Source organism: Fukomys damarensis, unplaced genomic scaffold, assembly GCF_012274545.1.
Source record: "Fukomys damarensis isolate Sample0158 unplaced genomic scaffold, DMR_v1.0_HiC HiC_scaffold_39, whole genome shotgun sequence".
In the NCBI taxonomy this organism is placed as follows: domain Eukaryota; kingdom Metazoa; phylum Chordata; class Mammalia; order Rodentia; family Bathyergidae; genus Fukomys; species Fukomys damarensis.
In genome coordinates, this window is record NW_022900951.1 from 19651519 (window position 1) to 19664131 (window position 12613).

The 12613-nt window shown below is 44.1% G+C and overlaps 1 protein-coding gene across 2 annotated transcripts in view; it reads right to left on the reverse strand.

Moving 5' to 3' along the window:
• Positions 1-5172: 5172 nt before the first annotated feature.
• Acot9 (acyl-CoA thioesterase 9) overlaps positions 5173-12613 on the reverse strand; it is a 26117-nt gene continuing 18676 nt past the window's right edge. For both annotated transcript variants that reach the window (XM_019204999.2, XM_019204998.2), the window contains 8 exons: positions 11061-11134; positions 8237-8304; positions 7567-7678; positions 7320-7410; positions 7064-7149; positions 6498-6585; positions 6204-6354; positions 5173-5661 (listed from right to left, as the gene is read on the reverse strand). In XM_019204999.2, the coding sequence (XP_019060544.1) occupies positions 5573-5661; positions 6204-6354; positions 6498-6585; positions 7064-7149; positions 7320-7410; positions 7567-7678; positions 8237-8304; positions 11061-11134 (759 nt within the window). In that variant the 3' untranslated portion in view covers positions 5173-5572. The remainder of the gene's footprint in view (positions 5662-6203; positions 6355-6497; positions 6586-7063; positions 7150-7319; positions 7411-7566; positions 7679-8236; positions 8305-11060; positions 11135-12613) is intronic.

Here is a 12613-nt window from a genome sequence, read left to right on the forward strand (position 1 = left end):
TTAGCTCAGTCACTGCACCTGCCTTGCAAAGTTCAAGGTCCTGAGTTCGATCCCAGTACCAGGAAAAAAAATGTCACACTACCTGCAAAATACTACCAGCTAGATCAAAGGACCCCCCAAATCTACCTTGGGTTGATCCCCTTAAATCACAGGAAACTCATGGCACAAGTTTCACCTAGAAGCAAATATAGCTAAGGGCCCTTGAATCCCTTTTTTTTTTTTTTTGTACCAGGGATCAAACTCAGGACCTTGTGCTTGCAAAAGCAGGCGGTAGAACCACTGAGCTAAATGCCTGGCCCAATAGACTTTTTTTGGGGGGGTACCAGAGATTGAACTCTGGTTCTTGCGCTTGCAAGGTAGGTGGCGGAACTACTTGAGTCCATTTTTGAACTTGCCAAATCCTTATTACTGTGTGTGGATGTGTGTGTGGTACTGGGGACTGAACCCAGAGCCTTCACACTGAACTATATCCTCAACCTGTTCTATTTTTTTTGGTACCAGGGATCAAACTCAGGTTCTTGCGCTTCTGAGGCAGACGGGAGAACCACTAAGCTAAATCCCCAGCCCCTGTTCTTATTTTTTTATTTTGAGACAAGATCTTCCTAAGTCACTAAGTTGCCCGGGTTGGCTTGAACTTTCAACCCTCCTGCCTCCGCCTCCCAGAGTACTGGGATTAGAGGTATATGCCAGGTCCAAATCCCTATTTTTAATTATTCTCTCTTATTACCTCTTTTATAGTAAATTCATTATTTATTACCAAGGAAGGGGGAAGCAAACACTCACAGGTCTCTTCAGGTCAATCACAATGGTAGCAAAAGTTTTAAGAAGTTAAAACAAATTCCAAAAATATTTCAGCCAACCTTTTATGCTTGAGGCCCAAACGCATTATATATGTATGTTTGTGTACATAAACATATATATACATATATATGGCATTAAATAACACTACCCTAACAGCAGAGAAAATATGTAAGAAATGAGGCAAAAGAGCAGGATTCTAGACTTAGTCTGGGCCTAACCCACTTAGACATTTATATGGTGGACTTTGGGAAGCTCCTCTTCCTCTCTAACCCTCAGGCTCCTCACCTGCAAAATGTGGGTGATCGTGGTATTGACCTCAAAGAGCTACTGTAAGAGAATAAATCATAATATCATCAGCACAGTACCTGACACAGCAAGAATCCAACAGCTATTACTCGTAGAGATCGTCTTATTTGATTCTAATGACATTGTGTAACCGGTTTTTGCCAAGTCTGTGTCACATTTCATGAACATACAAGTTGCCAAAAGGTTCTGTAAATCGAACAATCTCAAATTCCTTCCAGATATTTTCATGCTCAAGTATATAACATTATTAAATTTTGACAGTACTCTGGAGGCTGAGGCAGGAGGATTGCTGTGCTAGGCCAGCCTGGACTATGTGGTGAGTTCGAGGCCAGCCTGGACTACCTAGCAAGACTCTGTCTCAGAAAATCAAAACAAAAAACAAAAATAAAAGAGAGAGGTGAGAGAAAGCAGAGGTGAGAGCAGAGAGAATGCAGGTACCCAAGGGAATATGGAATTCCTACAGAAAAGGCCACCACGACATGAGGACACACTCGTGTGCCAAGAATGCTGAAGTCAACTCCTTTTTCCCTTGTGATATGGGCATGGAATCCAGGGCCTCCTAGGCAAGTGCTCCATCACTGAATTACAGCCCCAGACTCCGTGGGGTGGGGTGGGGTCAGGAAGAACAGCCAGGAGCATTGCTTCACACCTTTCCTCCCAGATACTTGGCAGTCCGAACCAGGAGGATCCCAACTTGTGAGACCAGCCTGAGCAACTGAGGGACGTAGCAAGATCTTGCCTCTGCCCCCCCAAATTAAGGCATGATGCTGGAGATTAGCTCAGTGTGAAGGTTCAGGGTTTGTTCTCTGAGACCAGAAAACAGATTTCTGGATCTGGCCTGAAGCCAGAGGGGTAGCGTTGGGGCCAGAGCTGACAGCTCTGAGGGCGGGGCGGCGTGGGGCATGTGCCAATTAGGAAGCAGCATCTGCTAGCTGACCTTGGTTCCTGGGAGTCACGGGTAGCCTCCCTCCCAGAGCACAGCGCAGAGGGAGAAGGGAACAGAGCAGAGCGAGGCCTCCAGGAGCACCAACTTTGAATAATCCTATTCCACCCCAGAATGGGCACGCCCAAGCATGCTCTGCCTTCCTAGTCCCTCGCCAGTGCTCCATCTGCTTGGAGATCCCAATGGAGCCTGTAACCCTCCCTTGTAACCACAGTATGTGAGCCCTACCTCAAGGTCATCGTGGAGAAGGCAAATTAATGCTGTCCCTTCTGCCCCCTCCGATCACTTCATGGTTCGCTTCGTGGGCCGCACATAGTCAATCATGAGGATGGAACTGTGGGGGACAATTCCAAACCACTGTCCCAAGGAATGCAGGCCCAGAGCCTTCAGGCAAGAATCTGTCAGCTGGTCAGTTCCCCAGTTAAGTCACCCTGGGGGAGTGAGAAGGGGAGATGAGGAGACTCGCAGGATGGGGCAGAGTACAGTCGGCTGGCAGTGGGAGGAAGACAACGCTAGTGACAAGTGCAGAGGTTATTGGCCAAAGAGGAAGGAATGTTCCCCAAGCAGGAGAAGAGCCACTGGAGACCGAACAGCTGCAAATGCGCAACAGGCCAGAAAGCTAACATTGAGGGTTCCTACGAGGAAGGGAATCTCAGCTTCTTCAAAGTCCAGAAAATCTGGTCTAGTTACAACCTTGTCACCAGAGAAATGTGAGCGCAAACAAATACTGAAGAAGTCCAAGCAAAACCAAACTGCAGCGACAGAATTAGGTGTCATGCTTGAGACTCAACACAAGGGGTTCCTACTCTAGAGAAGCTAACCCTGGTGGGAAAACAGAGGAGGAACGCGGTATCAAGTGACCCAGAAAACTGGACATGCTGCCGCTGAAAAAGAAAAGAGAGCCTCAACACCTGATCGGGAAAGCGAATTCCAAAAGAAAAAGCCAAGCGGCTTCCTTTGAAGCACTCACACAGATCCATGCTTTTCAGCCTAGAGAAGGGAGATGTTCCCATCTTCCTTGGTTCCCTAGGAAGTAAACTTTACCGTAAAACTAATAAATTTGGAGCACTTCTTATTTGCAATACAACTTCAGAAACAGATGGATAAAGGTGCAAAGTGCCCAGCACCACCAAGGGGGTAAAAAAAAACAAGAAAAAGAAGGCTAAGATGTAGCTCAGTGACAGAACCTTTCATGAGGTGCTGGATTCAATCGCCAGTACTGAAAACATAAGAGGGCTGTGCTGGGGATTACCTCAGTGGCACCGCGCCTGCCTTGCCACCTCAAGGTCTGGCGTTTTTATCTCTGGTACCAAAAAAATAAAGAGGGCTGGGCTGGAGCTGAGTGGTAGATCACTTGCCTAGCATGCATGAGGCCAGGAGTCACATCCCCAGCACTGCCAAGGAAAGGAAAAGCCACAACAGAAACACAAGAGATTTATGGTGGGAGAGCTACACCACACTATACTATGCTGTGGAACCTGAAACATAACCACTCATGTTTCCTCGTAGTACCATTTATATTGACTTTTGTTTACAGACAGAAAAAAAAAGTATGATATACGGGGTTTGCCCTTTCTTAGTCTGAAAGTTAAATCAGAAGGCAGTGGTTTCATTTTGTGAAATTTCTCTTAGGAGACTAATGATCTTTTTTCATTAATATAAACTTTTAGCAAACAAAACTTTCCACTGGTGTCTAATCATCCATCCTTTTAATGTAAAACTATGACCAAATAGCCTAGAGCTAATTCTAGCTTACATTTGTTAGTGTTTTAAAATAATTTTCTCCAAATTTTTAAACTGAGATTCTGCTAATCTTTGCATACTTGATGGCATATATATCAGTATTGATTGGGAAATTATGGGGACAACTGGGTGCTAACTTAAAATTCAGCTTCCCCTTTGGAAAAAAGTGATTGCCCTTTGAATGATGACTGTGGTGATATGAAGTATAATCAGAAACCAAATATACCTAAAACAGACTCTCTTATTGAATCAATATTCCTATAAAAAAAAAAACAGGGTCTTTCTATGTAGTTCAGGCTGCCTTCAGACTTACAGCAATCCTCTTGCCTCAGCCTCCTGAGTGCTTGGACTACAAGGGTGTGCCACCACACCCAGCTCAATATTCCTTTTCAAAGCAATTTCATTTTATATTTTAGGATACACACTTGAAACTCATTAAAGTTTCTCTATTTAAACCTTTTTGGAATAGCTCATGACCCAAGAGGGAAAAAGAGTTGCTGATGTTATATATTTAGAATTTACATATTTAGCTGTCTGCCTGAAGTCTTCCTAAAGTTTTAAGATATATTTTCTCTATTTTTAGACTTTCTGCTGTTATACCAGGTATTCCTTTTTGTTAGAAAAATAGTAAAAAATTGTGTGGTATTACAATGTACTGCTACTGTTTCTTCTCATTTTGGTGGAAAAGTATAAGAATGTTTAATTTCTGAGATCACTAAAGCTGTGAGGGTGTGAAGAATCTGAAAATTAAGAGAATTATTAAAAATAAAAAAGTTCCCATCAAGTAATGAGGAGGGTGCCTCCCTAGCATATAGCAAGTGCTCTGCCCCACCCTCAGAAGCACGCCGAAGGGCAGTGTAGTGAATAAAAGAATGAACAAATGGCCCTGTGTCTCTCCACAGAGATGATTTCTGAATACTTCTTTATGGTATTCTCAGACCTAAAGTTCCCACAAATCTTTCAGAGCCATATCCTATGTTGAGTCCCTTCAGCCCAATATTTCATCTGCCTTCTGCTAACAACAGTAGTTGAGAAACAGGGAAGCAAAATACAATCCTGTAGGCTTAAAGAACATCATCCTACCTGTAAACCCAGCACTCGGGGGGCTGAGGCAGGAGGATCACTGCGAGTTTCAGGCTAGCCTGGGCTACATAGTAAGCTCAAGGCAAGCCTGCACTACAAAGCGAGATTCTGTCTCAAAAAAATAAATAAACATAAACAACATCATCCAAGCTGGGCATGGTGGTGCATGCCTGTTATCCCAGCATTCTGGGAGGCAGAGGCATGAGGATGGCAAGTTGGAGCCCAGTATGAGCAACTTAGTCTCTCTCTCAAAAAAAAAAGACTGGGATATAGCTCAGGGTGAAGGCCCTGGGTTCAATTCCCAGCACCACTACACAGGGAAAAAGGGGGAAAAAAAGAATGTCCTCCAAATGCCCTGGCAGGAAACTTTGCATACTGACAGTTACAGTATGAGCAAGAAAGGAATGCGTCCAACTGGGTAAACAGGTATTCTACCCTAATTCCTTTAGCAGACAGGGTCAGCCTGACAGGTTCACAATGAATACAGCTTTGAAAGGATTTATTATTTAATAACACTGTCCCCCAGCCCCATCCAGTCACGGCTCATTCTGCTTCTCTGATCACCCTACAGGCTGAATGCTTTCTCCTTCCCTATGAGGATGAGAAGCAATGCTAACGCCAATGCATCTGCTCTGGCCTTCATCAGGCGAGACGAGTCGCTGTGGGTGGAGGCTGCTTCACAAGAAGGGAGGTGTCCTAGAGATCCACAAGGTGGCCCTTCCTCGAGGTCACTGGGGCACTCATGGAGCTGAAATGCCGCTGCCCATCTAAATACAACATGGACTCTGAAACATAAGAAAGATAACCCTGGAAAAATTTTCAGCACTTAGGAAAATCACATAAAATCAACCATTTGAGAACATGGGGACAGTAATGAGCAGGTGAAACCAGCAACAGGGATGTGCTGTTGAGCTGCTGGGATGCAGCATTCCCAAGGCAGTGGGCCACGCCTCTTGTCAATTCCTCTGGCTAGACTGGTCCTGAACGACCAGTGGCTGCTGGCACCAGCCCTGCAGACAACAGTCAGGTGGGCAGACCAGTTAACAGCTGCCTGAAGCCCGGAGGCATCTTTGGCTTTCAGAGCTGCAGAACCTCAAAAGCAAAATCTCCTAAAGATACATTCTTTTCTTGGGCCAACAGGCATAGATAACCTTCCTGTAGCAATTTAGAACGAGAAAAGGGATGTAGCTCTCTGGTAGAGCACTTGCCTAGGACATGCAAAGCCCTTGGTCTGATCCCCAATACAGTACTGCCCCCCACCAATAAAGGAAAAGTTTTCTTTAGAATGTCTTCCCTTCATCAGGGAAACCCAACCATGGCTGCTTACCTCCATATGTTTTGGGGAAAACCAAGGGCACATCTTTTTCCGACATGAAGGTAAAATGAAAGACATTGGTGGTCGTGTGCTCTTTACTTAGGAGAGAGGCCACTTCACTATGTACTCTGACTTGAATGTAATTGTTCTGAGTAAAGCACACCTAAGATTATAGACACCAGTTAGCCAACTGTATTTGCCAAGGGGAAAAGGCAGTCATAAGAGAAACAGCAACTTCGGAATGGAAACCTCTCTTCTAGATCTGAATGAAAAACTCAATAATTTTTCATCTATTATCACACCTACCTGCGAGGACAGAAAGAGCAAGGAGCCAACATCAACAGGTTTCTGAAACATGATATCGTCCACTGCTACCACAAATGGTCGGGAACCACTATTTGAAGAAAGGTAGACTGAAGTTCAAAATTCAAATGGTCTCAAATTTCCCCCTAACACTCAACTAAATGAAAATAGAAATGAGCAAAGAATAAACTCAGAGAAGGGAGGAAATGACCAGACCAGCGATGAATGGGAAAAGATGCTGCATGTGACTGCAAAGGGCCAAAATCACTCTCTCTTTTCCCTTCTGCAAATTCTCTTCCTATTATCTCAGTGGGTTTCTCTTCTCAAAGGAAATGTCAGACCCAGTTGGTATTGGTGTGCAAATATAGTCCATTTCCTGGCTGGGATGGAGCCCAGTGAGTATAGCACTCGCCTAGCATGAACAAGTCCCAGGGTTCAACCACTAGCACTGCAAAAATAAATAACACACGGTACTCCCAAAAATAGGTAGACTGGTCTAAAATGTTTCCTTTCAGGGAAGTGGCACAAATTGCTTCACAGAAGTTAAAGGTGCCTTAAATCTAACTCACCCAAAGCTACAGGCAGTAGCCCATGCCAGTTCATATGCTTTCCTCATAAGGAAACCACCAAAGATCCGATTGAAAATGTTCCGCTCCTAGAGGATATAAATAAGTATTAATAAATGCCATCTAATGGCGACCATCATGCACAGAACAAAGGAATTAACAGTTCTGCAGAAAAGAGGTGAGCTTAAAGGCACATCAAATCTTGGACAAATATGAAGGCAAGCCAGCCTATTCAGACAACGTCCCACGATTCCAATACCTGAGGGTGGCAAACTTCTAAGCTCTTCAGCTTTGTAGTCTCCATCCACACTGCACCAGGTGGTAAAACTCGACTCTGAAAACTTATAGTCCTGTACAAGTGGAGATTAATCACACTCTGTTAATAGCAGGTTTTCACTGCTGAGAAAGAAAAATTTGCAAACAACTCTCAATATATTCAGGCAAGTGTGGCTCTGGAGAAGGCCAAAGCTTAAATGCCTTCCTAAACTCTTGGCACCCTAACTTACTTTGGGTCCAGTGTGCTAAGAAACATCTCGTGTATGGTGGTCCTCTCCTGGGCACTGGGCGCCACTTTCAGTAATGAGGTGGAGCTGAAGGCAATCCTCCTCCCCTTGTTCACTGGAACACGGGAGAAAAAGGAAGGAGCCGTGAGCAGCAGATCACACTACAGCACAGGGCAGGCTGCTCCAAGAGCCCCAGAGCCTATAAAGTCCCATGAGAAGGCAGCAGAGGCCATAGAAAATTCCCAGTGAGGGGCTCAGAGTATAGTTCAGTGGTAAGCCCTTGCCTAGGATGTACAAGGCCCTGGATCCCAACCCCAGCACCCCCCCACACATTTCCCATGAGTATTTGCTTTCAGCTGGGGATGCTGTTGGCTCAATGTGAGACCACTTGGTATCACCCTCATCTACGGCCCTGACGAGCAGTAATCCCGTAGACATTCCCCATTTCGGTAAGAATGAGAAAACAATTCACTTAATGAACGTTGATCAGTGAGACTGCTCAAACTATGGACTCCAAGGAACAAAAAAAAAGGTACTTTTACTTTCAATAAATTCTCGGCATGAGTAAGACATTTGACTGGTATGTAGAGTCCATTATAATCTTAAGTAATCTCTTCTGAAGTATAATTAATGTGCTTTTAGATTTTCTTTTAGTATAAAAAAATTAATCTACATTCTCCTTGTCTAAAAAGCTCCTCCTCCTCTGGGCTTTCCGGGATGAGTGGATTTACAAATGCTGGCCTAAAAAAAAAAAAAATTCAGTTTAAGTACCATTATCTATTAAAAATTGAACATCCACAATTACTAGTTTTAAAGTACTCTGTCATTTATTTGGGGTAATTCTTACTCAGTACCTTACACATGAGCACTGGAACAACTAACAGAGCCTTCTGGTTATAAACTTATCAGTACACTAGAAAGTTCACATTGCAAAGAGGATACTGGTGCCTACCAAAAAGCCTAACTTGATTCTAATCACAAGGAAACAAATACTGTATGAATTGTAGAACATTCTACAAAACAACTGGCTAGGACCCTTCAAAAATGTCAATGCCAGAGCCAGGTGTGGTGGCACATGCCTGTAATCCCAGCATTAGGGAGCCCAAAGCAGGAGGATTACAAGTTTGTTTTGTTTTGTTTTGGTACCGGATATCGAACTCAGGCCCTTGCGCTTGCAAGGCAGGCCCCGGAACCACTGAGCTAAATCCCCAGCCCACTAGGATTACAAGTTTGAGACCAGCCTGGCTGCATAATGAGTTTAGGGCCAGCCTGAACTACATAGTGAGACCTTGCCTCAAAAAAAAAAATAAAAAACTTAAAAGAGAAAATGGCAAGGGGACTCCTCTAAAGGAATATAAGCAAACGCAATACAAGATCCTTGACTGGATCCCGAATCAAGGAAAACACTATAAAGGATATTTTAGAAAAACTGGTAAAATTTGAATATGGATCACATATAGTGGACCCTTGACTTACAAACTCAATTCACTCAAGAGGGGGGGGGTTGTAACTCAAGTTAATTAATGCAAGCTCAGGCTCCTCCACACAACCTTCAAAGTCTCTCCTGTACACAGGCAGATCTCAGTGTCCTTAGAGACATTGGCCCAGGATTTCTCAATTAACCCCACACAGGAAAGGATGTTGTAATGTTCCTTCCAGAATTCTTTAAGGGTTAAATCTGTAGCTGAGACCATCTGGAAGTACAAACAGCCAGCATTTGGCTCATAACTCAAAACTCTGTTCATAAGTTAAAACTAAAATTCCAATCATAACTCAAGTTGTTCATATGTCAGGCCAGTTGTAACTCCACAGTTCAATGTATTAGGTAATGTAACTAATAGTAATATTGTTAAATTTCTTGGATATAATAAAGACATTTAGGTAATACAGAATTACCTTGTTCTCAGGAGATACATGCTGAACTACTAATGGGTAAAGCAGTCTCAAACTTACTTGCAAATGATTTGAAAAAAACTGTGGATATGTGTGTATTAATAAAGGACAACAGGGCCGGGGATTTAGCTCAGTGGTTCTGCCACCTGCCTCGCAAGCACAAGGTCCCAAGTTCGATCCCCAGTACCAAAAAAAACAAACAAAAAAATAAAGGACAATAGAGTCAGGCAAATGTGGTACAAAGTTAATGGGTGAATTCAGGTGAAGAAATCTGAGTTTGTTACATTATTTTTTCTACTTTTCTGTAAGCATCAAAAACTCAACGGGCTGGGGATTTAGCTCAGTGGTTCCACCACCTGCCTCTCAAGCACAAGGACCTGAGTTCAATCTCCGGTACCAAAAAAATAAAATAAAATAAGGGAAAAGAGGGTACTTCATAGTGACAGAATCCAAAGGTCTGACAGGTGTGGTGGCACATGCCTGTAATCCCAGTATTCAGGAGGCTGAGGCAGGAGGACTGTGCCAGTTCAATGCCAGCCTGGGCTACATAGTGAGTTCAAGGCCAGCCTGAACTACACTTTGAGACCCTGTCTCAAAAAATAATAATAAATTAATAAATAAAATATCCTTAAAAAAAGAATCCAAAGGTCTGATTAGCCTCAGAGGCTGAAAAGGAGCCAAGGGCCAACTGGTCAGCAGGGGCTGGAAGGAGGAGCGAGAGACAATTCCTTGCTCGGATCAGAGTCATCAAGATATTTTTTCAGTCTTAACTTGGTTTTCCAAGTAAGCTTTGCATATCACAGAAAAGAATTCTCATGCTAACTCCTAAATCAAGTTTCTAATACAAATGAGATTTCCCACAGGCTGTTAGGCTCTATCCTGTGCAAAGAGCAAGTAACAGTTCCTCCCGCCCCACCCAACTCCAGTTAGCTGTGCTCAGTTTGGATGCCTCGGGCAGAACTCTCACTGGGAACCAAGAATTCAATTTCAGAGAAAAAAGAGAAAATATAAAGTCAAACAAGGTAAAGTCTATTTGGTTAAATTTGCCTTGGAAATGACCATATAAACTCATGAGGTTTTTAACACATGTCCTAGCCAGGTACACCAAGAAGGCCTAGGGAAAAAAAGGACAAAATGGTAGCAATATATACAGCAATTAAAACCCTCTTTTGGTCCGGAGATTTAGCTCAGTGGTTCTGCCACCTGCCTCACAAACACAAGGTCCCAAGTTCAATCTCCAGTACCAAAAAAAACAAAAACAAAACCAATAAAACAAAAAAAAAAAAACCACACCAAACCCCATTAATGTGTGAGATTAATTGGTGTTAGTAAATAAATGCAAATATCCTCATTTGAAAAAGATGTCTACACTGAAGTATTTAGAGGTAAAATGGCATTATAGCTGAGATCTGCTTTAAAATAGTATTTCTTTTTTTAAATATTATTTCTTAAGAGGAAAAAACAGCTGAAGTAAATTTGGCAAAAATGTTCATGTTATTAAGTCCAGGTGATGGTTATATGGAAATTCATTATACTCTTATCTCTACTTTTACATATCTTTGAAATTCTTCAAAATAAAGCATTAAGAAAAAAATAGCAATTACCCTTTATTGTCAGAATCACGAGCCACCATTACAAATGTCGCATCCAAAACAGGACAAAATTCATCACCATGCAACTAAAGAACAAAAAGAGACAATGCAGATATAAGAAATGCATTTCCTGGGAAGACAACACCACTCAGACAGCATGTACACTCCAAGAAGGTTCCAGAAAGGGGAGAGGGGAGGCACTCGCTGAGCTCCACCTGCTGAAGGCACAGCCTGAGCCAGCCAGGCAGCAAGGTGCTCTGAGAATGGCATGAGGGCCAAGGAGTAAAGGGGCAATTCAAAACCCAAACAGTATGCAAAGGGCACACAGCGACCTTCTGTGTCACGGCCGCAAACCTGCCCACATCACATAGAGTCTGGGCTTCCTTTGGGGTCCTCCTTCCTCCTGCTGGCACATCTATTCCATGTCCCACCACACTCGGACACAGGCTCTTCAGGGAACTGTGGAGTGCCAGCCACCAGCACGTGCTTATGCCTCCTTAGCCCAGCCCAAGGGAGTTCCTAAGAACAGGCAAGATCAGAGATGGTCCTGTGGATTCATTAAAGGTTTCTGATGTACAGGCCCACAGGCCGTTGAGGTTTTAAGGTGTTTCTTTATACCTCACAAATCCGTACTTCCTCCCGGGTATTGTGACACACACCTGGGATCCCAGCCCTCAGAGGCTGATGAGGCAGGAGGATCACAGCGGATCCAGGTGACCTGGTCACCGCTGCCCGTTCCTGTGCAGTAGGAGGAATCTCACCAACCTTACTGTGCTCTCCCCTACTCAAGCCTTCCTCTTCTCCTCCCTCCCCACAACTTCTTTCTTTGATTCCAGGCACAGTCCTCCATGCCTATCAATTCCTCCATTCTGCCAGGCCCTAGGCTAATCCCATTAACAGGGTGCACAAAGCGCCCAGGATTCCTCTCCAGTAGGCACCACACTGTCCTCGTACCCCAAACCACAGCAAACAACTGAGAGGTGCTGAAATGCAGCGGGCTCTGCTCGCCCAGCCACACCTTGGCCAGATGCCTTCTTCATGGGCCACAGGCTTCCAGACGTCCCACTCTGCCCTGTCCTTGTCCCTAGGCCATAGCCATGCTCATCAGAATGCAGAAAGTCCTCCCTTCACGTGGCTCCCCTATTTGGAGGTGGTTCATGAAGATGCCATCCCAAGAGAAGTCATATGGAAATGTGTAGAGATGTTCTGAGGGGAGCTTTAGTGGGGATGTCATCAGGGAGCTGAGCCCCTCATAATGCAAGGGACAGGTCTGCAGAACAAACCATTTTCCTGTACAAGGCTGGGGATACAGCTCAGTGGTAGCATGCCTAACACAGGAGGCTCTGGGTTCACTCCTCAGTACCAAAAAAAGAAGAGTTTCCCTGAGCCAGGAATGGGGTCACACACTTGTGATCCCAGCACTCTGGGAGGCTGAGGCAGGAAGACCACAAGGTTAACCCAGCCTGGGCAACTTAGTGAGATCCTGTCTGAAAATAAAAAATTAAAAAGGGCTGGGGATGTAGCTCAGTGCAAAGGCCCTGGATTCAATCCTCACTACTGCAAAA